The 24,260-nt window shown below is 61.6% G+C and overlaps 2 protein-coding genes across 9 annotated transcripts in view; one reads left to right on the forward strand and one right to left on the reverse strand.

Moving 5' to 3' along the window:
- Window positions 1-509: 509 nt before the first annotated feature.
- On the reverse strand, window positions 510-10,211 carry LOC309799442 (uncharacterized protein). 7 transcript variants are annotated; one of them, XR_014293281.1, is made up of 5 exons: window positions 8,688-10,211; window positions 7,978-8,077; window positions 3,543-5,595; window positions 2,653-2,733; window positions 510-2,071 (listed from the first exon to the last, which is right to left on the reverse strand). XR_014293281.1 is itself a non-coding variant. In XM_082612598.1 (5 exons), exons 1-4 carry the CDS (start codon window positions 9,014-9,016, stop codon window positions 7,015-7,017), a joined length of 660 nt encoding a protein of 219 aa, XP_082468724.1. In that variant the 5' UTR covers window positions 9,017-10,211; the 3' UTR covers window positions 510-1,095; window positions 6,994-7,014. The 7 variants fall into 7 exon arrangements, 3 of the variants coding, with proteins under 3 accessions (XP_082468724.1, XP_082468725.1, XP_082468726.1); XR_014293282.1 differs by having other exon boundaries at window positions 510-1,095; window positions 1,187-2,733; XR_014293284.1 differs by adding an exon at window positions 8,194-8,299 and having other exon boundaries at window positions 510-2,733.
- A 239-nt stretch (window positions 10,212-10,450) lies between these two features.
- The window catches only part of PRDM16 (PR/SET domain 16), a 322,086-nt gene continuing 308,276 nt past the window's right edge, over window positions 10,451-24,260 (forward strand). For both annotated transcript variants that reach the window (XM_082615285.1, XM_082615284.1), the window contains exon 1: window positions 10,451-10,643. In XM_082615285.1, coding sequence (XP_082471411.1) covers window positions 10,607-10,643 — 37 coding nt within the window. In that variant the 5' untranslated portion in view covers window positions 10,451-10,606. The remainder of the gene's footprint in view (window positions 10,644-24,260) is intronic.

The raw sequence follows: 24,260 nt of genomic DNA on the forward strand, positions 1-24,260 counted from the left end.
TGTGGCCTTTTGTGACTGTCTTCTCTCACTGAGCATCATGGTTTCAAGGGCCCTCCATGCTTCAACAGGTGTGAGGACTTCATTCCCTTCACTGCCTGAGAAATATGTCACAGTTTGGATTCACCACGTTTCCCGTACCCACTACTGATGGTCTTAATGTTCCTCACTCACTTCAATTTGAGTAAGCTTCTGTGGCTGGACTCACATTTTCAGGATCTATATTACATGATAAAGCTGGAAATCAAGTCAAGGAGATGGTGAACACAAAAACCTGGGGGTGGTTACCTCTGGGTTGGTGGGAAGGGGACACAATTAGGGAAAGGGGGCTGCACGGAGAGTTTGAAGAAAACGGTCACGTGCTTATGCTTCACCCAGGAGCTGGGGCCAGCGCTCACGTTATACCCTGCAGGTATGCACGTGCATCTTACACACTCATCCATCTGCATGCTCATTTCAAAACTGAAAAAGCTTTAAGAGCATGAAGTTTTTGAAACATACACACTCAGTAGTGATTTTAAATAACCGATTTATTGAGATACAATTCACATAGTATGACATTCCCTGTTTTAAAGTGGGCTATCTAGTTCCAGGACATTTTCATCTTCCCAGAGGGAAACCCTGTGCTAAGGAAGCAGTCACCTCCACATCCCTCTCCTCTAGCCCTGGCAAACACTGGTCTCTTTTCTGTCTCTATGGATTTGCCCATCCTGGACATGTCACGTAGGTGGCATTGTACGGTATGTGGCCTGGTCTCACTAGCTTTATTCACTGAGTCCACGCCCACTGTGGTCTGTGTCAGGGCTTTGTTCCCTGCTGTGGCCGAACACTCCTCTGTAGTACGGATGCATCACTGGTGGTGATTTTCATCTTCCTCATTCACTTCAATGTGATGACTCTCATCCTAGGTTCTGGGAGATGCACAGGGCCCTCAGCTTCTGCTGGGGTCTGAACAAACCCTTCAGGAAGCTTTAATAGTCTTTCAACTCAGAACTGAGGTTTCAAAAACAAAGGCTTGAAATGCAGTCTGTGGCGTTGAATCTGTGGTCACCTTTTAGACCCAGTCCTGCTGATCCAGGGAGAAACCTTTCTGATGTCCTGGGCAGAGCAGAGAAAAAGAGCAATGAAGATACCAGAGCAGCTTTTCTTATTTTGCAAAAAGCACACACACAAAAGGAGAGTCACTAACTGTTGATTTGATTGGGAAGGCAGCCTTCAGTGAATGACATCATTTGGAGAACATAAATCTTGGTTTGTATGATTTATTTATGTTAAGAAATCCACATATGATGCTGAGTTTTCAATGGCTTTGTTTAAGTGATAGTTTTTCCCTTTTAGCGAAAGTTGGAGCGATGATAAACAGCTCCAGCTGTAAAAATTAAAGGCGGAGGTGAAGCCAAGGTGATTATTACACAAAAAATCAGAGTTTATGGGGGGCGGGTGGGGGGGCATTTGGCCCTTCTCTACTCTAAAATGAAAATTACCCTCTGCCACCATGTGCCATGAACAATTACCTCCTGTTTATTAATTAACCTCTTTTAAAAGAGCCACATTTCTACTCGAAACTGTTATTCCTCTAATGTGAAAACTGGCTTATTCATGTTTATTAGAACAACCATGTCCCATGTGGTCCAGGCTCAGCACACACTTAACTGACACATATATTTTCTCAAATGACGCATTTCATGATTGGAATTTTCTTCCTAGAAGCCCAGATTCTGAGCCTGACTTGCTCTAAATGTTAGCTCCAAACTGGGCACCCGAAGCCACTGGTCTGCGCCCCGGGGACGGCCCCAGAATGGTCCTGGGATGCCACTGGGTGGCAGTCAGCCACTGGCCTGACTTCCCAGCGACAGCTGGACTCTGAGAAAATACCAGCCCCAAGTGGCTGAGTCTTTCCGGACACAGTCATTGTCAGGAGCACGTGGTGACCCAGAGGCCAGAGCCCCCTCTGGAGCTCACGATCCTGGCACCACATGAAACCCAGGAAAGGTCCCGGATGAGGACGCCTCCCTCCACGGCGGTGCGTCCGTCTGTCCTCCGCAAACCCTGAAGACGTCCTGCTGCGTGTCACCTGGAACAGGGATCTGTGTCCATCAGGTGACTCCCACTGTCCCACCTCTGTGGGAAGTCCTTGCACCTCTGAGCACCAGTTTCTCCTGACTGCGGTTCTACGGTGTGGGGTTATCATGAGGGTCACACGCACTGTGATGCCGCCCAGGGACGGGAGTGAGCTGGGCGGCCACCAGCACCCTGCCTGGTACAGGAGCCCCAGCACCACCCGGGCTCCATCACTCCAGGCCAGGGAACCCCTGGAGAGACCACATGTCCCCCGAGGATGCTCTTTCTGCCACTGTCCCCTGCCTCCATCATCCCACTGACCCCACCCACCCCAGAGCAAGTGGGCTTCCATTTTGCAAACCCTGCACCTTGCAGCAGGGGACCTGGGTGGCTTGCTCACTGCTGTGTCGTCCCTGTCCCTTGGCACAGGCTGCTGAATGCAGGGCAGCCCTTTTTGAATCAGGACAGCTGAAGGACAGGGCACTGAGCACAGGGCCGCGCCTCCACTGCCATGGCCTGGAAGGTTGCCCACGCCTCCTCGGCCTCCTGGGCTGAAATTAGCCTTCAGGTATCCCGGGGTCACTTTCTACTCACTCAGCCCTCTTCATTCGTTCGTTCATTCATTCATTCACTGAGCTCCAAGCACACTCCCAGGTGTGGCCAGGCACTGGGACCCTGGGGGGATCGGGGGAGGGGAGGGTAAGATGCTCTCGAAGCTGCAGGTCTGCTGGAGGAACAGGCTTCACGTTCAGCCTGCACCGTGAGACTGTAGTTCCAGGAGCACCAGCCCTACCAGAGCCTCTGGCCATACATCGATGAATGAATGAATTATATTAGGTCTGCACACAGTCTGAGAGCCTTGGCCTCGCAGGGGGCAGGTGGCGACCTGTGAGAAGCACTGAGGGCAGGTGCCAACAGACCAGCTGGCCCTCGGACAGCCTCCACTCTGCCAGACCAAGGTCAAGAGGGTAGGCCTGACTCTGGGAGTGTGTTAAGAGCTGCAGGGCGAGGGGAACCCACAGCTCCCGGGAGCCCCGTCCTCAGTCCTGGCCCGATTTGCCCTCTGTGTCTAGCAAGGGAGCGAGGATCTGCCCTCCATGAATCCCACTCAGAGCCCTGGGAGCAGGCCTTGGTTCTGGGAGAGGAGGGGTCAGAGGGTGCAGGGACCCCTGCCATTAGCAGTCCCCTCTCCAAGAGCTCCCAGGAGGTGCCAGGCCCCGCCCCTGCAGGCAGCTGTGCCCACAGCACCTCATACTGCACAGCAGGAAATGGGGGTGCCCAGGAGGCCGGTGGGGGGCTGACCCCGAGTCCCAGGTGGAATGGGGAAGGAGCTGGCTCTGACTAAGCTGAGCGCCTCCTGCCCCCCCTCCCCCCAGCAGTCTGCTTGTCCTTCGGGGGATCAGGGGAGGCGTCCTGTGTTGGTGAGGGGTGAGGGCAGTGCCCAGGCAACCCCCCTGCTGCCCCCCACCCGGCAAGACACTCACCATAGATTCACTGACGTCATGGGGGGGCGCCCCAGGAGTGAGGGGCTGCTACCCTAGTCCTCAGGGACGACCCCGACCTGCTTGAGCCGCAGGCGCAGGGCCCTGTGTTAGCCTGTCCCCGCCATGCCGGCCACCGTTCATCCTTCACCGGGGAACCTCGAGCAAATTCGAGAGGGAGCACGGGCGAGGGAGCCCCACTGCCCTCGCAGAACGGAGAGAAGGTGGAGAAGCCCCGGCAGGGGCAGCGGCGCCAAGAACTGCGTGTGCCCTTCTCCCTTCCTAGAGCCCCCGGGTCCTGGGCTTGGGCGCCAGGGGCAGAAGCAGCCAGCCCTGCCCCAGGGGACGGGAATCCCCAACTGATTCCATCAGCCTCCGGTCACTCAGCACAAGAGGTACTTTTTTTTCCCTGCCTGGGGCGGTCCTGGTCTCTTCCGTTTTCTTGTCGGTTCAGAGAGCCGCCGGCGATTACTGGTTTAGTGGCAGGTCAAGGGGACCTGGGGAGGGTGTGTCCACTTGGCGCCCCCTGGCCACCCCCCCCCATCCTCCACTGGTCCTGCCCAGAAGCAGTGGGCAGCCTGGACGGTTTGAACAGGCCGTGCCCTTCCCCGCGCTCCCCTAGCTCCCTATCCCCTCCCTCACCACTAGCTGGGCTAGTTTAAGGCTGATCTCTAAGCCCTAGGTCGTGCCCCAGGGCCCCGCCCAGAAGCCCGACACCTCGCGGCGTGGGGAGGAGGGACGGGGTCAAATTCCCTTCTGCGAGCTCAGCTGGAATCAGGGCTTCTATCGCCTGTCCCGCCTCCCCCGGCATCCCCAGCACCCACCCTCTGTGAGGTTTTGGGTGCCCGGCGGTACCACCCCGAGAGTTGGGGCCTCTTGTGTTAAACCTCCCTGCATCCGGGCCCCAAAGGAAACTGAGAGAACCGCCCAGGGCGAGGGAAACCCTGTCCAGGGACAGAGCGGAGACTGGAGACGCTTGGGCGCCGAGAGGGACCCTCGCACCTCCGCCACCGCTCCGGGGAGAGGGGAGTTCGGGGGTGGGGGCGGGGGGAGAAATGGGGGAGGGCAGCGATCGCTCAAGACCAACCTTGGGCCCCTTCCAGTCTGGGCACGACCTCTGAGCCCCAAAAGGTGGGCAGCGCTGGGCCCGGCCGGCGTTTTCCATCCTGCGCTCTCCCTGCCAATCCCACATCAACCCCGGGAGGAGCGCAGGAGTATTTTGCCCCATTGCACAGATGGGGAAACTGAGGCGTGAAGAAATCCTCCTCCACGGTTACGTCGGGAGGAGGCGGCAGGACCAAAGGCGAAATTTGGTTTACAGACTAACGGGGTCGGGGTGTAGGGACAGGGACCGAGGTTCAGAGGACGCAGAGGAGAGGGCTTGGCAAACCCAGGTGTGGATGGGGGAGTCTGCTCGGCTCTGAGGCGTCTGGGGACGCGGAGGGCGGGCTCCCACCCAGAGGCTCCCGGGACTCGGACGCCCGGAAAGCGACGCGGCTCTCCGTTTTCGTTGTTGCCAGGGCCCTGCCTGCGCGCAGCCGGAACCTGGAGCAGAAGGCGGCGGCCGCGTCTACGCGGGTAGCTTTCCGTAGCGACCGCAGTGCCACCTCTGCGGGGCGGAGCTCTGCCCGCGCCGCAGGGCCAGGGCGCTGAGGGGAACGAAGTTGCTCCCCGCGTGCGCGGGCGGGCGGCCCGGGGGTGCGGGCGGCGCGAGGGTCCTCTCTCCAGGCGGGGCGGGGTGAACGCGAGGCTCAGGATCCGCGCAAACTGGACGACGGAATTCTTAAGCGGGTTTTGAAAAGTTCTGGCATGGAGAGGGAAAGCGTGGGAAACCGATTCCGTTTACTGCTCTCGGCGGCTGAGGCCGGAGCCGGAGCCCGCGCGCGGTTTCTGGAGCCCCGGGACTTAGCCGCTGAGTCCCGCCCGCTTTGCGCGCTGCGGGGGAACGAGTCGCCAGGGACTTCCTGCGCTTCTTGGGGTGCCGGTTTGGGCCGAGGTACTGGAGTCAACTCCCACCTGGCTCAAACGAGGGAGTTCAAGCCCACAGCCTCCATCTCTTAAATTTAAAAAAAAAAGAAAACAAAACTCCTGATCACATCCTCCCAAAGCACGTGGCAGACCCCAGGTGCCCCTTACGGGCATCTGCGCTCCTGCAAGATGGTGGCCTTAGCCAGGACTCCAAGATCCCGGCAGAGGAATCACCGGAGCCCTCCCAAGAGGCTGCCCGTCTACAAGAGAGAGCGTCCTCCTGCCTGAGAAGGAAGTAGGCTTCTAAACATCTGGGGTTTGTTCGAAATCAGCTACATGGCTCACATTCCTGGGAAGTCTTGGTTGGGAGCGTCCCCAACCCTCTCTGCGACCCACTCCAGAACCAGGGACTGGGTGTGGGTGCCGGGAGGCCTCCGCTCTGAGTCGCCACATAGCTTCTGAACTCGCTGGCCAGAAATCAGGTCCTGTGTGCTTCTGGCCTCTAAACTTACCTGGGTCACAGCGAGTGTCTCTGGGCCTGGGGTAGGAAGAGGGGCAAAAGGAGGTCTAAAATATTAACCCCAGGGTCCAGGGAGGCTCCTGTGGTCCCAGTCTGGGGCTGAGGTGCGGTGCTGGGGCAGCACCCCCCATGGGGCCAGTGTGGAGGCCCGGCTGGGGAGGAAAGGGCTCTGTGGGTTGCCTGTGCCCCCCACCCCATGCTGGACCAAACACTGTTCACCCCAGGCTGCAAGCCCTCTGCATTCAGTCCCCGACTGGGTCCCCTGCTGGCCACAGAGACCATTTCCGTTTTTTTCTGTGTGCAGTGGGAACCATACTGCTTGTCCCCAAGCACCCCGCGTGGTCTCCTTCCGCTGCTCAAATGGGAGCCATTTCTACCTAGTGTGGGGCAGAATGTGCCCAGAGAGGGAGGCCCCCATCTCGGCCTGACTCAGTGGCCCCAAGTCGGGGGTGGGGCGAGGACTCGTGGTCGGGACACCTCCTGGGGCAATTCCGGAGCTCCTGAGAGGAGTCCCCATGTAAACGAACAGAAACTGGAGGGTGAACAGAACTCGACCTGTCATCTGATGGAGCCAGGAGACTGAGTGCCTGGAGCCAGTGGCCACATTCAGTGAACACAGAGGGGAACGTGGAGGAAAGCAGCGGGAACCTAGCGGGGTCAGTGCATCTGGCCCGTTGGCTGCCTGTTCCCACCCCGCAGCCACAGTCTGCAGAGGGGCCCCCTGGGCCTGAGGTCCTGGGCTGGGCCGCTGGACGGCTCTGACCCTGCACCTCCAGGCCCACAGACCTCACGATGTGGACCTCCTCTCCATAGGCACGGCCTCTTCCAGTTGGCATGGGGCCCCTTCCTGGCCGAGCAAAGGGACCCTCTAGCCCCGCAGTGTGGACGCTGGGAGTGCAGGATACCCCAGTGTGGTTTATTACCAATGGGCTTCTTGGGAGCCCTGGGGCCCACAATGAGGCTTACGATAGCCCTGCAGGACCAGCTTCACTTGCTCTCTCCCAAGCCCAGCCTTTTCCCAAAGGAGTTCATCTGGTCTTGGGTCTCCAGCTGCACCTCCCTGCTTGCTGGTGAGGCTGGGAGTGTGCTGAGCTCTGGCCTGAAGCAGGATTCTAGGTTGCGGGAGAAGTTGGTGGTAAAAGTCCCCCCTCCCGTCCCCTAGACCGCAGCATTGAAGTCTGTTCCCAAACTCCGTAGGGTATAGAGCACATCACTGTGGTCGGCCCACACGTCACCAGCCTTGGACAGTCTGGCAGGGACAGAAGCCCCTGAGGAGGGCACCAGGGACGGGGTGGGCGACACTTGTGTACTCCCACCCCAGTGCGGAGTCCCCAGGTCCCAGCTCTGGGCCGGCCACAAGAATCCCCAAAGCTTAGCTCAGTTTGAAAACAGCCTTTAAACCTTTTAGTACCATTGAAATGAAAACTGCCCTATTCTGGCTGAGCACCCCCTGGCCCAACCTGTTTCCCCAAGTCTCTTAATGTCAGCGGTGGGGCAGGACACAGAGCTGGACGCCCCGGAGGACCTGCATCTGATTTTCCCTGCTCCACCCTTTTGCTCCTCAGGACTCTCCCCGAGGCCTGACCTGCTCCCCGTCAGGTCTAAGTCTCACCACGCGGGGGCAGGGCCTGGCCAGGCCGGGACCTAACCTTGGCCAGGGCCATGGCCTTGGGGACAGCCCTCCCGGGCTTCTCAAGCTGATGGGGCTGATTCGAGAGAGCACCCTGGGGGTGTCGGCACCTCGGCTGTCTTCCTGGCCATCCTTGATCACTAGCTTACCCCTCCCCAGGCAGGCTCTGAGCTGTAGTCCTCCCCACCCTCCAGGGCGCTAGGGGACAGCGGCCAGAGACAGCACAGCCAGGCCCTCTCCTCGGACGCCTGCCCTCCTCTCCTGGGCCCCGGCAAGGGTGCAGTCCCAGAGTCTGGAGGCTGCTCCACAATTTTAATCACCTGATGAACTGAGGGAGGGAGCACAGAGAAGGTCTGAGTGAGCTGGGGCACCCCCAGAAGAGGCTGGGCCTTCCTGACCTCGGGTCCTGCTGGCTGCCACCTGGGTGGGAGAAACAGTGCTAAGCTGGGGGTCGGGGTGCGGAAGGGACTCCCTCTCTCTGCAGGTGGGAGGGCTTCACAGGAGCCACTGTATTCCCCGCAGGTCTCACAGCTAACCTGGCTGGGAGAATCTGGGGTGCCGAGGCAGGAGGGAGACCCTGTGTTTGTGTTCTTCTGGCCAGCGCCCCAGCGCAGTTCTGCTCCTTGCTGGAGCCTGCTGTGGCTGGGCGAGGGAGATAGCTCCATAGTGGGGGGCTCCAGCTCCAGGGCGGGGGCTCCAGCTCCAGAGCGGGGGGCTCCAGCTCCCTTCCTGCCTCTCCCAGCGACCCCTCCACACACACACACCCTGGGCTTGAGAGGGCTCTGCCCACGAGGACCTGCAACCATGCCCTAGCCCCCCGTGGGGACTCTCCTCCAAGCCCCGGGGGGCCTGGCAACAAGGCCCAGGGACCCTCTGAGCCCGGCGGTTCTCTGCCCAGTCCCTGAGGAAAGATGGTCAGGGTTCGGGAGGCGGCGAGGGGGAGGCGGCGAGCCACAGGCCCTCGGAGGGCGGCGGGCCAGGGGACTGAGCTGACGGTGAATTCGGGGCCGCCACCGCAGGCAACACTCACCGAGGGCCGGAAACAACAGAGGCGGCGGTCAGTGGGCATCCCGGCCGGGCAGAGAGCGCCTTCTCCGTCCGGGGCAGCAAGCGAGCGGGCACAAGCCTGGACACCCCACCCCCCAGCAGTGGGGGCTCCGTCGGGGTTCGAATCCCGGCAGGGAAGCGGCTGAGGACGGCCGAGAGGCTAGGGCGGAAGGCCCAGCGCACTGCCGCCGCTGGCTTTTGACAAGCCCGGCTCCGTCGGGCTTTCCTCTGGGGTAGCGTGGGCCATGCGCCCCTCGGCATCGGGGCGCCTCTGCTAGGACCCCGGGGTCTCGGGGGCAGCTCCTTGGACATTGCCAGTTCACCTCTTTTATGGCGAGGGCGCGGGGCTCCGAATGTAGGTCCCAGCGGAGGCGCCACTGGTCTCACTGCACAACAAAGGGGAGGGGCACGGCCCCGAGCCCACCCAGGGCGGCAGAGACCCCGCACCGCGCACACGACCCCTCCCCGGCTCAGGGAGACTCTCTGGCAGCTCCAAGTCCCGCAGCCTGGCAGAGCCCTGGTACTTGAAAGAGCGCGGGGGTCAGCGCCTCCGTTTGCTTCCAATTCCTTCTCGAATCCCAGACATACTCGAGTGAGCAGTTCTCACCGTCCCCTCCAAGGCCCCTGGGCCCGGAACACACAGCCTGCGCCCAGCCTGCCCCTCCGCCGCCGCCCCTCCGAATTTGAGGGCTGTGGGGCAGAAGGAACGCCCAGTCGGCTCCCGCCAGCGCTCCGGCACCTGCTCCTTCGCCGGCTCTCCCGCCCGAGACGCACCTGGGCCGCGCGAGGCGAGGGGGACGTGTCCCCAGAGGCTCCGGTCGCTCGAGGTGGCCCAGCTCGGGCGCTCGCGCCGCTGGGTACTCACCTGGGGCCGCGGAGGCAGGAGAGAGGGGGCCCGCCCGAGGCGGCGAGGTGCAGGGCGCCCGGCGCTGGGACGGCTGCCCCGGCGCCGCCTCCCCAGAGCCCGGCGCGCTGCTCCCTGCGGCTCCGTGCGGGACCGAGGGCGGCGGGTCCGAGTCCCGCCCGCCGGCCCGGGCAGTGGCGGAGCGCGGAGCTGGCGGCGCTGCCGCTGTTGTTTTTGAGCCGCGGAGCCCGAAGCTAGAGCGGTTGGGTGGGGGCGAAGGGGTGGGGGCGGGGTGGGGGCGGGGGCCGAGGAGGCCCGAGGGGGGCGGCGGGGCCCGAAGGGGGCTTCGAAGGAGCCGGGTTCGGGCGATCGCGGGCCAGGGGCAGGGGCGGAGGGGAGAGCCAGCAGGAAAGCGGGCTGGGGCGACGGTGAACGCAAAGCTTTTTAATTAGTAATAAAATGCAATAAGACGAAGCAAAACCAGCCAGACCCGCGTCCGAACTGTCGGCGCGTTTGCCCCCATATCCAAGGAAGTCTCGAGGACAAACGCCGCCGCCACTCCATCTTCGGCCCCAGCTGGGGCGGGAGCAGCAGCGCGACGCGACTCAGGGGAAGGGGGGGGGCGAATAGTCACCTCGCCTCCGGGGCCACCTGGGTCCTTTTAAAGTGTCCGGGGTGCGGGCCCCAGGCGGGAGCGCCGAGCACGGAATGTTTTCTTAAAGGGCCAGTTCCGAGCTGCGCTGAAAGGGGAGGGGGGAGGGAGGGGGGAGGAAGGGGGAGGGAGGGGGCGGGGGGGGGAGAGAGATAAGTGAGGTGAAGACCAGGAAGGCCGAGGAGAGCCCCCCAATCCCGCGCCGAGGAGGCGGCGGCGGCGGCGGCGCGACGATGAGGATGATGAATACATTGCAAAGTTTTTTTGGCCCCGGCGAGGGGTGTCAGATTGAGTGCTCTGTGCGCATGTGCGAAGGTGTCCAAACTGACAATGCTGGGGAGATGAAGATAGTGTGTAGCTGCTTCTGGACTCAAGGAGGAGGAGAGAGATTCCGCGAGCCGACACCATGCGATCCAAGGCGAGGGCGAGGAAGCTAGCCAAAAGTAAGTCTCCCGCGCTCGGCTGCGCCGCGCCGCCGGGCCCGGGCCGCGGGGCCGGGGCGCCCGGGCCAGGGGTGCGCGTCGGGGCGCGGCCGGCGCGCCTCAGGCTCTCGGCCCCCGGATCGGCCGCGCGGCCCGGGGGCTGCTCCGCCTCCCGCGCTCCGGGGCGGCCGGGCTCGGCGCGGAGGCTCGGGGCGCCCGGGCCGCGCGCTCCCCGAAGGCGCCGGCCCCCTCCTCGCCGAACCCCCTCCCCCCCCCAGTGTCAAGCGCTCGGGCCCGGGAACCCGAGGCGCGCGGTGGGGGCCGGGGAGGGGGGCGGAGGGGGAGGGCTGGGGGTGGAGGGGAGCGAAAAGCGAAAGTTAGCGAAAAGTTGACGAAAGGGGAGAGCAACTTTTTCCTCCTCGCTTGCTCTCTCCCTCTCTCTCCGAGTGGCTCTCAGTCCTGGTCAAATCATATTCCGGGCTTTTGAAATAGTGGGCGCTAGAGCACCGCCTTTGGCGTCCGCCAGCCGGGCGCAGAGGAGGGAGACCCCGAGCCGGGGAGGGGGCGGAGGAGGGGGCGCGGGCCGGCGCCCACCCGGTTCCTCGGGCGCAAGGGCAGGGGTGGCGACGGCAGGACAGCCACAGCCACTGGGGGAGCAAAATGGAGGCGTTTTCCTGGGCTTGGAACTATGGTCGTGAAGTTTATTCCCAACTGGTGCCCCGCGCGGCGGCGGGCGCTCCTGCGCGACTCCGGCAGCCCGCGCGGCCGCCCCGGCGCCGGTGCTCCCGGCAGGAGAGTTCCCACTGGGCCGCCTTCCTCCCCGCCGCCGCCGCCGACCTCGGCCCCGCTCGGACCCTCCCGCGCCCGCTCGCCTGGCACCGCCCCGAGGCCCGGCGGGGACAGAGCTGCCCCCGGCGAGACTGCCCGGTCCCCGGTCTTACTTTCTCTTTCGCTCCGTCTCGGGCCGAGCCCAGGGCTCCGCGCGCCCAGCCCGCCGCCAGCCCGGTCCTCGCCGCCGGCCTGGTGCGCTCGCCGCCCGCCCCACAGCCCGCCGCCGCGCCTGGGGCCGCCCGCGCACCCTCCGCGCTCCGGCCGCCGGCGCCATCCGGTGCCAGGCCCGCGGGCCCGGGGCTGCGGCCCGAGAGGCGGGCAGGTGGGGGCGGCGGCGCCGCGGCCCGGCGAGCGCGGCTCCCGAAGCCCGGCCGCGGCCCGGCTGCAGCGAAGCGGCGAGCGCCGTCCCGAGCATTCTCGGCTCCTCCAGCTCTCGCCGCCCCCTCCTCCGCGACCGTCCGCCCACCCGCAGAAGGGGCGCCCGGCCTGCTCCCCTGGGGAATCCCTGCCGGACCACCAGGCCGACCGGTCCGGTCCTCCTGGGCCCGACCCTGCCCGTCCGGGCCTCGCAGCACGCAGGGCCGAGTCCCCAAGCGTGAGCCCGGGGGGCGCGAAACTCGCGGCACTTTTCCGAAGAAGTCCTACCCTCTCGGTTCGGTGCTCGGCCGGGCCGGTTCAGCCGCACCGCCCCCTCCCCCCGAGTCGTAGGCCTCGCGTCGGGCCCGCGGGGGAAAAGCAGCTCCCAGCTTCCGCAGGACGACCCTGGACTCCGCCCGCAGCCGCTCGGGGCCCCTCGTTGAAGCGCCCATTTCCAGCCGGTCTCCTCTGCCCAGGGATCGTGGCTTCGGCCTCGCGGGCCTCCCGTGACCTCTGGCCCCTCTTGGTGCGAACAAGGCCCCGCGTTCGGTGGCTTGTGCGCGTGCTATCTGCCCGCCGGCGGGCGCGCGGAGTATGCGTGTTCGTGTGCGTGTCGGGGTCTGTTTGTGCACCGCGGATCTCCTCAGTGACTCGGCTCCCCGGCGGCAGGCTGCCCGGGTCGGGCTCTCCCGAGGAAGGGCCCGAAGCCGGAGCGAGAAAGTGGAAAGCGGCCGAATTCTCGCCGGGCCTTCGCTGCAAGCGAGAGGCCGGCTCAGGGCGCTCGGCGCGGCCGCGGAAACTTGCGAGCGTCCCACGCCCGCAGGCTGCCCGTCTGGCCCTCAGCTCTCTGTGTACTCCACGCCAGCCAGGTGGGGAAGGTTCCAGGCCCGGCTCTGCCTAGGGCCTTAGAATGGGTGCCTGGCAGCGACCTGCAGCCCGGCTCAGAGGCGGGAGAACTGGACCCAAGGGTAGGGCAGAGCACAGGGTTTCTTTTCCTGGGAGTCCTTATTGAGAAAAAGCCGGCGCGGAGCAGGGCTGTCAGGCCCAGACCCAGCTGGAGCCACACTGGAGCGAGCGGTGGGAACCCCTCCTGCCTGCGCTCCCCAGCCAGGATAGCTGCCCCCAGCCCTCCCCAAGAAGGTGGCCCAGGCAGGCACGGGACCTCGCTGCCTGCCCGACACAGATCACTGGGTCCACTGAGAAATTTCATTTCTTTGGACACTATTTTAAGCAGATGTGGGCGTCTCGAGGGACCTGACTCCGTTACCTGAATCCGAGGCAGTGGGGCGGACCCAGTGCCACCAACAGAACCTCTCCCTCCAAGCCACGTCCCAGCCAGGGTCAGGGCGCTCGGAGCAGGGAAGGAGGTCATGCTTCCAAGGCCAGGGTGCAGGGCTTGGTTGTGCCTGCAGCCATGTGCCAGGCATGGAAGGACAGCCAGGTCGGGGGTCGGGTGTGACACACCCCCCCATTCAGAGCTTGGGGGCTGCCCTAGAGGGTGCATCTGGGGCTCTAATTTTGTGTTTCCCCGGGACCCCACTCCAGGGGGTCTCTCCCGCTGGGTCTGCGTGCTGGCTGAGTTGGTAGCAACTTTGGGGCCCACACTGGGGGCTCTGAGTTGAGCTTGTAAGGTCAGAGGACACTGGGGCACTCAGGCCAGGGCTACAGATCAGCTGCTGGGAAACCCTCCGTCTCAGGCTGAGCATGGGAAGCCTGAGCAGGGTGAGGACAGGTCGGGGCCAGGGTCCCCTCACACACGGCTAGGCTTTGCTGGCCGGTGGGGAAATGGGGCCGTCCCTGCCCGACACTTAAAAATGAAATGCCACACAAAAGCTTCGTGTTTCTGCCGCTGTTGGGAGCCAGGTGGGCAGGTAGGGACCCTGTGGGAGGAAGGATGTGCCCCCGAAACAGCATCCAGCCAGGGCCCTCATGGAAGTGCCCGTGAGGCCTGATCCCCGTGGAGGTGACAGACCCCAGAGTCCGAGACACTGCGTATTTCAGGCCTGGGAAGAGTCTCCTCCAGACAGCTGCTGACTGCCACCTAGCCCCTGGGGTGTGGGTGAGGGCACTGCCTCTGCTGGATGAAGGCTCTGTGCGCCTCTTTGGAGACTGATGTGTGTGACAGGGTGGGGGGAGCCTGGCTGTAGGCTGAGCTGCCAGCCTGTTCCTTCTCCCCAGCAGAAACAGGCCAGGCTGCAGCTCTGCTGGGCCCAGCCTTCTCCCACCCTCGGGGGTGGGGGAGGGCGGAGGCCTGCCTCTTCCACTCGTCCTCTCCCAGGAGCCGGACAGCAGCCTCCCATCTGGACGCCTGGTAGGGCAGCAGCGCCAGGATATGTCCAGCGGGAGTCTGGCGGCTTACCCCGCTTCGGGCGAAAACGCGGAGGCTGCGGTGGAGGGGCGGGGTGCAGGGCTGGCGGCCAAGGCCAGGTGCCCCACGGCGGTGCGCGGATGGTCCAAAGGCTCTGGCTTGCCAGGGGCCCCGCGGGCGTGCCAGGGTGCCGAGGCCCCGCTGGAGGGGGGATCCCTGTTCATGGAGTGACCTCCCGACGGGCTCCCTGGGGGAAGGGCACCCGCTCTGCCCTGGGGTCCCCAGTCACCCTGCGCCGCTCAGGGCCGCCCGACTGCTCCCGTTGGTGCAGGTGCGGGCCGGTCCTCCTCCACCCTCCCCACCCGCGGCACCCTACGCACCAGGCGTCTCCCTTCTGGGGAGAGCTCAGGGCATGGGACCCAGTCCCCCGCTTCTGTTGAGAGGCCTGGTGCGGGCGGAGAGGCTGGCCCGGGGGTCCCATCAACCAGCCCCTGGGGGAGGCGCGCCAGCTCGCTGGGCCGCCGTGGGCGCGATTAGCCCCCTGTTTTATTCAATTAGGAGGCAATTAAGGATCCTTGGGGGCTGGGCTGGTAATTAAGGTGACCTATAATTAGAGTTTCAACAAAAATTGTCCAGGATTAAAAATCTTGTGAATAATTTCGTTTAAAAATTTCAAATAGCGTTAAATACAATTTATCAGGTTTTGAATCAAACCCGTGTAACAAGTCTTGGACGCTGCAGCTCACGTAGCCGGCGCAGGAGGACTATAGGAACAGCCTGGGCGCCGTCCCCGCGCGCGCGGGCAAGAAACTTCTCGAGGTGGAGGGAGCCGGCCCGGCCTAGCTGCGGGCGCGGACTCGGGCTGCCCAGGGCTCCAGACGGGCCGGGCCGGGCCGGGGGTCCCCAGGCTGAGCGGATGGTCGCCGCGGCCCGAGGTTTTCTGCGCACAAAGTCGCGGCAACTACGGCGCGGCGCAAGGAGCGCCCGCGTCTACACCGCGCAGCGGGTCCGTGGCGGTGGCCTCGCCGAGCCCCTGGTCTCAGCCCAGACCTCCTCCTCCAGGACCGCAGTCTGGCCCAAGGGGTCCCCGCCTCCCTGGGCTTCCTGGAACGAGGAGGGCGGGCTCCTCATCCCTCCCGACTGCTGACCCTCGCCCAGACTCCGCGGGCTGCAGGCCGTGTGCGGTTCCAAGTCGCTTCGCGGACCTGGGCCGGGAGAGACGCGGCAGCGGGCCCGGAAGGCTGGGTCTACGTCGGGCCGGTGCGGAAAAACCGAGGCGGGGTTGGGGGTTCGGCTTTCCAGGAACGAGCCCTGCCTTTCGCTGAACTTGCCGCTGGGGTCCGTGCACTCTGGCACGCACCTGCGGGGAGGCCCGGGCGGGCTGCAGCCTGAGCCGCTGCCCATGTTTCCGTGCCGCTGCAGCCTCCGGGCGACGGTCCCGTAAAGGTGCTCATGGTCCGCTTGGGAGGCATGACCCACCCCGTTCACTGACCCTGAGGAGGATAAAGCGTGGCTAGCCGGCGCCACTTTTCTGGGTAAGAAACCCAGGGCACAGAGAGGTCAAATAACCCGGCAAGATCACACAGCAAGTTAATGGTGAAACTGAATGTTCCTTAAAGTCCTCCAGGGTTTCTTATTTAGCACCCCGCCCCGCACCAGGGCACTGCAGGCTGCGGTTAATTCCGAGGATTTTATTTGATTTTATTTTTTTAATGTGTCAGGTTTTAAGCATTTTCCCAGGGCCAACGGTCAGCTTGTAACAGGTCTGTTCTTACAAAGCAAGTAAGACATCCATGTGCTTACAGCTTGTGAATGCAACTGGGTGCCTTGTGCACTCGCCTGCTTCAGGCTGGATTCTTTCTCCGCCCGGGACTGGACTCTTCCACTCTGCTCTCCCCACGCAGGCTGGGCAGAGGCCTTGCTAGGGTCTCCAGCCCCTGGCTCTGGGTGTCCTCTCCCAAGGACAGGTGCAGGAGAGCTGGAGTGTTGACCAGGGGTTGGCCTCGTCTGCACGCCACTTACTGCCTTTCCCTTGAGCCAACGCAGGAGGTGTAGGACCTGCTGGCTCCCCCCTCGCACCCCTACCCGCACCCCCACCGCAAATCTGGAGGGAAATAATCCTCCCCCCTCCACCCAGGCAATCCGGAAGAGGAGGAGCTGTGGCCCTGGACCTGACCCACAGGGCGGAGGAGCCGGTGGCTGCAGTTTCAGGTCCAGCCCGGAATCGGCTGCTGTTCCTCAAGTCTGGGCACCTCACAAGCTCCAGCCAGGGCCAGGGCCACGGTGGCCATTCCAGGCCGGACAGTGCTCCCAAGCTCCCAGGGCAACGGGGGTGGCCTCTTCTGCTCTGACCACTCTCCTCTCTCCGGCTTTCACCATCCAATCCTCCTCGGTCTGAAGGCGCTCTGGCCAGGCCGGCGGCCTCTCCCTGGACTCCGGGGAACAATGCCCTGGGGCCGCAGATAGGAGTGTGCTGGCCCGAGATACATATTTGTTTAATAGTTAACATTCTGCGGGGGGAAAAAAGGAAGAAAGTCAGATTCTGGTGAAGGCTTTGCTTATTTTATATCCACCATAACTATTTCTGTCCATGAAAATTGGCTTAATTATATCAATGGAATGTTTCTTTTTCAATTCTGTATGCAATTAGTCCATCTTGCCGGCTGCAATTTATTTTAATAAAAAAATAAACCAGTGGTGTGTTCAGTTCCTCGTCCCCTGGGGACAAATGCGATTGGTGTGTTTAATTTCATTAACTACAATGCGGCCTACTGGAAAAATGTATAAAATCAGCTTTATACAGCTTAAACACTGGCATTTGAAACAAATCATTATTGCATTAGCTGTCACACTGGTAATTCTAGAATCTAAGGAAAAAAATATATTATGGCTGTTTTCATAACCCTTTGCAAATGCACTGTTAAAATAATTTATAATCATTTTAAAACATGGCTGGGTCCTGGTGAATATTTTATCTCCTCCAAATAAGGCTCCACGTTACCCCGTGCACATTTTCCATCTGACGCGTGTGCCATTCTCAACCCCAAACACGCATCTTTCAGGGAGGAGACAGTGGAGCCTATATTTAAACAAATCTGATGAGTGCCGGGTCCCTTTTTCATTCTGACCTGACCCTGCCCTTGAGGTGGAATGGTTGACGCAGCAACAGGCTCATCTAAAATTCGCCTTGGGGCAGAGGGGACCCCAAGATGCTGCAGAGCCCTTAGCGTACCCAGCCTTCCCCTCCGGCCCCCCCAGGTGGGAGGAGAGGCCCACAAACAGGCTTTACAGGCACGGGAGCAAAACCACTCCATGGACGGTGTTCCCGGGCTCAGACTTGGGGAAGTGCGGTCAACCCTTGCTCTGCTCATCTCCGAAAAGACAACCAGTCACCCCGAGCACCCACTTTCTGAACCTGACGTGAGGATTCTGCAAAATGAACTAGGTTAGGAAATTCACCAGACTTGTGCCGCTTCTCAGCAGGTCACAAATTTCCAGGAAGGTGTGTGCCTTTGGTCTGCACCCCATCCAGCATGGGGTGCGTTAGGGGGGTGAGCCCCAGTGTGTGCGTGTTGGGAGCCGAGTTACCCACGCAAGTCCTGGCCCAGCCTGAGCTGTTCTGCAGTTATGAGGCCGGTGATGGAGGATGCTTGCTCCTCCCTCCCGCAGGTATGTGGCTGGAGATGCTCAGATGCATCTGTGGGGAAGGATGTGGGCATAGTGCAGGGCTCCTCGGACTGGCCGCCTCCTGGTTCTGAGATGCTTTTCAGGGAGACCTGAGTCGTGCTCCAAAGCCTCTGCTTCCCCAGCGTGGGGGTGGGGAGGGGCAGGACACACCGGCTCAGCCTCCGTGCCCACTGTCATTGTCCCTGTGCTGGCGCCATGGGCTTCCTCTGGGGGCCTGTCTCCCTCCCAGCCCCAGGCAATGCCAAGGGGAATTAACAGGAAGAAAAGACCCCAGGCGGCTCGGTTTGAAGCCAGGCACCAGGGCTGCTGTCCCGCTGAAGTGGGAGGAGAGGGGTTCCCGGGACGCACGCAGGGGTTTCCTAGGAAGGTTCCAGAAACATACTTGGGCACTTCTGGCCACATTAAGAACTATCACCCTGCCCTTTGGCCTCCTGACTCCCCTGGATGGATTTAGGTAGATTTGATTTTTGACGTAAAATTTATATTCCATAATGAATTTTGATGTGGGGTGATGGTGAAGCATGAGGGAGACCCCGGCACCTCCTCTTTGGGTCTGAAGCCCCCTCCTGTTTCTCATGGCCATGGCTGGAGGGGCAGGGCCGGCAGGGCCCAGGCTGGATCTCCTGAGACCCCTGGCTCTGGGGACCAGGCCGAGTCACCGTGACTCCATGAGCCCAGCGTGGTTGTCAGGCGTGAGGTCTGCTTTCTTTTCAGGGTCTGCCGAGTTGAGAAATGAGTGGCTTTGTCCACTTTCCTACTTTAGAAAGAATAACAGAGCTGGATGCTTGGTGCAAATATCAAGGCTCTGCCCTTAGGCCCCGTGGATGCCGCTCCGAGGGACGGGCTTGGCGGGATGTAGTTCTCAGTCCCCAGAGTCCACGCTCCGTCCACTCCGATTCTGGGCTGGGCTGCGTCCCTCTCCCGACTGCCACGCCTGCCTCGGCTCATGACCACCAGCCCTCGCCTTTGAAGCTGGGGAAGGGGGGGCCGTTCTGGAGAGTGAAAGTGAGTTGTGACTCGGTCAAGGGGCTGCAGGGTGTGGACGTGTGGGTATTTTGCGCCTTGTGTGCTTCCTCCCTGGCTGCAGGCAGGCATGACCACACAGAAGGTTCTGGAAGGGACCATGGCGTTCGGGGAGGTGATTCTGCCTGGGAGGCAAGGGTTCTCGGGCCGGGTGGGGCTGAATCGGGACACCCCTCTCCAGGCAGAAAGACAGTCAGAGCCGAGTGTCACTTTTACCTCCTGGGCCTGGTTGGGGAGATGCTTTGTTGGTCCACGGCCACCTGCCTCCGTGGGGACCATTCGGGGCCACAGCAAAGCATCCACTTTGATACTTCGATTCCGGCCGTCCAGTTCAGCCAGGATATAAAGCACACACGGTCCTTAGCTTGTGATTTTGTCTTCACACCGGGGAGCACAGGTGCTGGGGTCTGTTTGGCCCCTGACGTCCAGCCGGCCCCTCCTTCCAGCCGCCTTCCTGGCCCCTCAGCCACACTAAGCCTCTTCCATCCTCACATCTGCCTTCGGGGTTTCAACAGCTGGTGGCATCTGCCGGCTCTCTTCTCACCAGAGGCCTCCCGCGTCCTGCAGGCTCAGGTCTTCTGTTTGTTTTGGCTGCTGTGCTCCATCCGTCCATTCATCCCTGAACGGTGTCCGTAGGCCTACTGTGTGCCGGGCTCTGAGACGTGCCTGAGGGTCCCGGGCAGCTGCGGGATGCTTGCCCGGGGCGGCCCACCTGGAGGACGATGTGGTGATGTCACCGCGCCCTGGGCAGTCACAGGTGCCCACCTGACTCTTGGCCCTCACCGGCCAGCAGGTCCTTACCTGGGGGCTGGGCTTCTGTGTTCAAACTGTTTGGAAAGGGAGCGAGCCGGCAGGCCGCCCCCAGCTCAGCACATCTGGAGGCCCCAAGCTCTCTCGGGCCTCCCGAGCCCCGGCTCTGTGCTGATGGAGGGGTGGCAGAACTCCCAACCAACTTCTCTAGTTCAAGTTAGAAAGGCCAGAAGGAGAGGGAGGGAGGGAGGGAGGGAGGGATGCCAGAGAGGAGGTTTCCATAGCTGTCGATGCTTCTGTGAGCCCCCTGGCCCTTAAATTCAGTGGCTCAGATGAAATTTGTGCAGTGCTTCTCCAGTACCAATGGCAGGCAGGGAACCTCCAGCGTTTCAGCACAGGAGGGAAATAAATGCCTGGGTCAAGCAATGACGGATGGGAACTGAATAGGACCGGGAACCTTTCCTGGGACACAGTTTAGTCCCGTATCTGTGTTCAGGTGCTGGCAGTCAATGTTATGCTGAGATATGGATTCATATAACAGTCTCCCATCTAAGCTGCTCTGTCTAGCTGCTTCTCGGAGGGGAAGGGGCGGGCACTTAAAAATGCTCAGACATTTGTATCTGCTCAATGGGCTGTAACAGCCTCTTCAGAGATGCCTGGTCACCTCGTCCTTAAAACATTGAAACAAAGACTGAAAATCACGCTCACTGGGGGAGCCCGAGTGCTGACCGCAGGAGAGCCCTGGGGTCCCTCCTCCCTCCCTGGCGTGGATGAGCCAGGGCCCCTGTTGCTCCCTGGTACTGTTTTGCCCTCAGATGATGCTTCCTTGTGAAGGTTCAGAGTGAGGCCATGTCCCTCGAATTTATATTTTTGCTACGGAGGCCGCTTCCACCCTTGGTTCCAGGAAAGCGAGAGGATTAGGTCCTCACTGTGTTGGAATGAGCGTCACCGGCTTGTGCTGACCTGACAGCCATTCCTAGCCCCCAAGTTCAGACGTGGCTATGGGTCACCCCTCTCCCCACACGCTGCCCTGCTGCTGTCAGGGTTAGATCAAGGTGGGGTCCTGGGTACTATTTCTGCGGTGTCAGTGAGGAGAAGAACGCCAGGCTGCCTGGAGGCCCCCAGGGTCCCTTTCGGGAGGGAGCTTGTGACGCAGAGAATGTCGATTGCTCAGTAAACATCGAGCTGCTTGGGGCTGCAGCAACCAGCGTGGGGCACGGGCTGTGCCACCTTCCTCTTCGCTGCCACCTGCTCGTCCCGAGATGCCTTCCTGGGAAGCCGGCCTTCTTCGCAAATCACTCTCAGCTCATTCTTGGAAAAGCCAGTGCATTCTTGAACTGCCTGAAAGCCGGGGAGCATTTTGTTGGCCAGAACTGATGCAGCTCGAGGGAGACGCGGCCCCTGACATACACCCTTCATCTGGACAATGTGCCGCGGTGGTCTCTGGGGAGCGTGCGGACACTTCCACGTGTGTGCTGTGCGTGCACACGTATGCGGGCACTTGTGGGCAAGCCTGGGTCTGCTGTCTGAACGAGACGCACCCTCAGGCCGTTCTCTTTTGTCAGCTGCGCTGCACCTCCCTACCCACTTGTGCTCTGCAAAGACCCCCTCACTTCCCTGTCGTCCGACGCCACTTAGCTCCCCGCGGCGTCTGGAACGGGGGCTGCGGCAGCCGGGCCTCCCGGCCCAGAGCCGTTTGAAGCTGGTTGTAGTGTGAGCAGAGACGGGAGAAGTTCAAAGGTGCAGAGAGGCCGATGTGTGAGCACTTTCCTGCAGTTTATAACCCCTGAGAAGAAACAAAGGGGAGCGGGGGCTGTTTAGATAATCCCGGGCCCTCACGCTCACATTTAGAAAAATTAGGCCCTCTTGAAAAATTACAGAATTATGCTGCCAGTGTCAGGTTCCGAGATAATGATGTGTCTGTGTGCGAAAATATTAAATTGCAATAACACGCCCGTGAGTACCTCTCTGAATAGGGTATTCAGTTCCCAGCTTGGGCTGAACATAAAGCTTGTGACTGACAGAATACAAATGGTGTCATAAAACATTGGGGGGGGGGGTTTTACAGCCGGGCTCCGTCTTTCTGATCGGCTTCTCTATCTCGGCCCATCCAGCCATCCTTTTCTTTAATGAAACAGCCCGACAATGTGGCTAATTATTTATTTATCATGTTAGCAGGAGGAAAAGCTATCAGAGACAGATCAGTTTTTCCCTGGAAGTGATTTGACTTGACTTTAAGAATAAGCCCCACGACAGGGTGCCGGGTGCTGTCCTCTGCCCTCCTGAAGTCCATGCCGTCCACCGCGCTGATGTCGCTTGTTAAAGCGTCCACCGGCCGCTCCTCCAGCGGAGCCAAGGCAGCCTTGAGCCGGCCCAGTGCCCTTCCTGACCAAGGGGCTTCTCACAGGTTTCCGGCCAGGGGAACGGGGGTCCCTGTCTTCTTCCGTGCAAATGAAATCAGAGTAGCAACAAGTAACCCTGGGCCAATGGGAGGTTTTCATGTTTCCCCGGAGCCTGTGGAGACGTGGCATCTCTGACAATAAGCCGGGTGAGATGGGGGGCTTGGGTCCCCGTTGCTCGGCTCCCCCACGCGTCTTTACTGAGCACGTGTGTGTGCTGGAGAGTGTCCCCGCGGGGGGTGGGGGGTGGGGGGTGGAGTTTCGGCGGCCTCACGTTTGGCTGAGTGTCCTTACGAACAAAAGGGCTTAAAAAAAAACAGTGGAAATTAAGATTGCTCAGAAATCTCCGGGCAGATCGCCGGCCCAAGGGGGGCTCTCGTTTCACGGCTGGGAGTCAGACTTGCAAAGCGAAGGGGCCCCGAGTCTTAACTTTCTCTCCATCGAAGGTGTTAATCTTACCTTCCGAAGGTTAGATAAAGCTGCTCAGGGCTGCTGCTGGTTATCGAATCGCATCTGCTAATGACGGCGGCGGCTCGGAGCAGGCCCATCTCGGCCGAGCCACTGGTCCCTGCGGCCGGCAGCCTGGATCAGGAACCCAGGTCTCCGTTTACCCGGGGTTTTAGGTTGCCTCCCGATCGTGATAGACTACCCTCATTCAAACGGGAGGGGGGCTGATGGCCACGGCGAGGGTGAGAAGCCCATTACCGCAGCCCAGGGCCTTTCTCCTCCCCTGGGAGACACCCCCCTTTGACCCACAGACTCGGCGTGGCAGAGTGAGGGGAGGGCCGGGCGTGGAGGAACGCAGCCTTGAGTTTTCTGACAAAGAACCCCTGATTCTTTATCCACCAGACAGAGCATAATACCTGGCCTCACCTGCGGGGCCTGGGGGTGCGGAGATGCCTCGATTCAGCGAGGCCCGCGCCGGGCTTGGCAGGACCTGGGCCTCGTGGGAAACTGTGACCACGATGCTGGTTCCCGTCCCGGGGTGGTAGTCGCCAGCGGTGGGCACGGCTTGGCCGCAGGGTGCGTGGGAAGGGCTGGGGCCAGGATGACTTTCCTCTTTAAAGAAGTCCCCGACACTCACCGAATTTGTGACAGCAAAACCAAGCCGAATCTTCCCCGCCTTGCCTGGCCCGGAGATAGAGGCCTTCAGGGCCCCTGGCCAGCAGGCAGCACTGGGCCATGAAGCCAGGGCACTCCCGGGGATGTGGGGAAAACCCCAGCGCACATCAACAGCGACCCCATCCCACCAGCTCCCAGCCCTGGGCCCGAAGAGGGTTGACTCTTGGTCTTCACTTCCCAAATTCCAACGGGATGTGCAGCTCCATCACCTTAGCTGACCTTGGACCGAACCAGAGGAACTTGGTGGGCCCACCTGCGGGCTGAGCGTTGGCCACTAGGGTGGAAGTCTGGCCTTGGGGCCCTAGGCTACCGGTGGGGAGAGAAGGTGGGCAGGGAGGGTCTCTGGGTGGGGTCACGATGAAAGGCTGGGGGGCCCTGCAGTCTCCAGGAACACCTCCAGGCCAGCTGGACCTGTGTCACAGGGACAATGGCCTGTCCTCATCTGGAACCACCATTGGCCACGGCGGAGACGGAGAAGAGGGTTGCCCGTAAGCAAGTGACCTGGGGGAACCAGGCCCCGAGGGGGAGTGAAGGCTGGGATAACATCTGCAGGGCGCTTGAGCATGGTATTATTCTTGCTGTTATTCTCTGCAGGATCCAGGCTGTCACTGTTAGCAGCTACTTTGGGTTTCTGGAATTTTCTTGCACCTGGCAGAAGGCAGATTTGTGTGTGACTGTGTGGGGCTGAGCAGTCTTCCCGGGGGACCTCTGGATGTGGCCTACAGATTAAAAAGCTCGTCCGGACAAATTGTGATGAGTGCAGAGCAGACGAACGTGAAACACTGGGCGGGTCTCCGTGCCGGTCCCTGGGCCCTGGCGGAGGCGTCCAGTCACTGTCATGCCGAGGGCTGGGGATTGTCTGGGGCGGCTGTGCTCTCCACGTGACCCGGGTGGGTGTCTTTGTCGGGCTGAGCTGGGGGCCGTGGCAAGCTTCCTGCCCTGGGGAGGGGGGCGCATCCCCTCCAGGCATTAGAGCGGACCCTGTCCTTTGGGGTCTCCTGCTTGGTTTAGTTCCAGGGGATTTGTGGTGCTGAGTGGTGGGTCCCAAAGCTGAAAGGGGGGAAGAGTTTCTCCTCGCCGGGCCGTTAGTTATCCAGCTGATGCTCTGACCCCGAGACTGTGGCTCTGATGCTGTCCAGGGGGACATGCCAAGGACTCACT

This window comes from Mesoplodon mirus (assembly GCF_964341445.2).
Source record: "Mesoplodon mirus genome assembly, chromosome: 3".
Lineage (NCBI taxonomy): Eukaryota > Metazoa > Chordata > Mammalia > Artiodactyla > Ziphiidae > Mesoplodon > Mesoplodon mirus.